We start from the raw sequence: 1,305 nt of genomic DNA on the forward strand, positions 1-1,305 counted from the left end.
CATTAAAACACCTGTTCTTTAAGTCTATTGATGTGGCGATGCGAGCTAGTCGAGTATGCGCGCACGCCATTCGCGCATCACCTGAGCTGGCAAAGTTGACTCAAATAAAACGAGTTTGATTAAAAAAGTTATAGATTAAACGCACACATTATGCGATTATAACGAATGATCTCTAAAAAATGAATGTTTTAATATTAATAATAATTGCACTATGTATGTATAATGACAGAGCTAACGGTTATTACTTAGTGTTTTCCCGCTTTGATGCAAGGGTCGACGCTTTCACAGAAAATCGTGAAGGCATGTTTATCAAGAGGAAAGCAGACGACAAGCTCACCTGTGAGTATCGATAGCTTGTGAATGGCGGGAAATGGATTGTTGCCTGACGTATCAAGGATATCGAGCTGGTAGACCTGGCCTTTGATCTTGTAGATCTTTCTGTGAAAGTCCTCAATGGTGGGCGTATAACCGTCGTCGAATTTTCCCGTCAGGAAGCGACTGACGATCGCCGTCTTCCCGACCTTAGGTGACCCGAGCACGACCAGGCGATAACAGTTATCTTCCGGGGCACTTATCTCCGAATCGGGGGTCGACGCTTTCGACGTCATAATGGACCAAGTTTTTTTTCGCTTTAGGAGTCACTAATCTGAAGAAGAAAAAGAAATAACAAGAAAGAAGATGAAATCGAGGACTTGATTTTCACACATTTTACACGTTTCCCCCTATATTTTAACCTTCTCCTTAAACCAGAGGTAACAAAATTTGATGAAGCTCCTACATTCTTAACAAACAGAAACACACACACAAACACACGAACATTATATCCACCCTCTCTCTTGACCTTCTGTCTTTCTCTCTCTCTCTCTCTCCTTCCCTCTCTCTGTCTCTGTCTCTCCTCTCAATCATCTACTCACAACATTAATTTTACCCCCACGTTTTTTATCTTCCCCTCGGTAGCGATAATTAAATTTTTATAATTTTATTCGCTAAGGAGTAAGTCGAGCAAAAGGAACAACCTTGAATTATATTATCACAAAACATACATTTCCTCATGTATTTATCAACGAATGGGAGGAAAACACACATGCACGAAAAAGAAAGAGGATGGCAAACTGAACAACATCGATCGAAAACCGAAAGCCAAAGTGATCAAAATACAAAAATAGTAATGAAATGTATGACAACAGTGCTGAAAAGAACATACAAAATATGTAAATTCTCCTTTTTATTTTTTTTCATCTGCAAACAATTACAATTTAAGAACGTAATTTTTTTTCTTCTCTGTATTCGTCCTCTTTTCATTAC

General features: G+C 38.9%; 1 protein-coding gene across 1 annotated transcript; it reads right to left on the minus strand.

Moving 5' to 3' along the window:
• Window positions 1–245: 245 nt before the first annotated feature.
• On the minus strand, window positions 246–608 carry LOC115923800 (dexamethasone-induced Ras-related protein 1-like). Its single transcript, XM_030985128.1, has one exon. It carries the CDS (start codon window positions 606–608, stop codon window positions 246–248), a length of 363 nt encoding a protein of 120 aa, XP_030840988.1.
• Between the last annotated feature and the right edge of the window lie 697 nt (window positions 609–1,305).

This window comes from Strongylocentrotus purpuratus, unplaced genomic scaffold, assembly GCF_000002235.5.
Source record: "Strongylocentrotus purpuratus isolate Spur 01 unplaced genomic scaffold, Spur_5.0 spur5_scaffold_14, whole genome shotgun sequence".
NCBI classification, from domain to species: domain Eukaryota; kingdom Metazoa; phylum Echinodermata; class Echinoidea; order Camarodonta; family Strongylocentrotidae; genus Strongylocentrotus; species Strongylocentrotus purpuratus.

Coding starts and splice junctions, on each gene's coding strand:
- LOC115923800 (XM_030985128.1), bottom strand. CDS start 608: ATGACGTCGAAAGCGTCGACCCCCGATTCGGAGATAAGTGCCCCGGAA.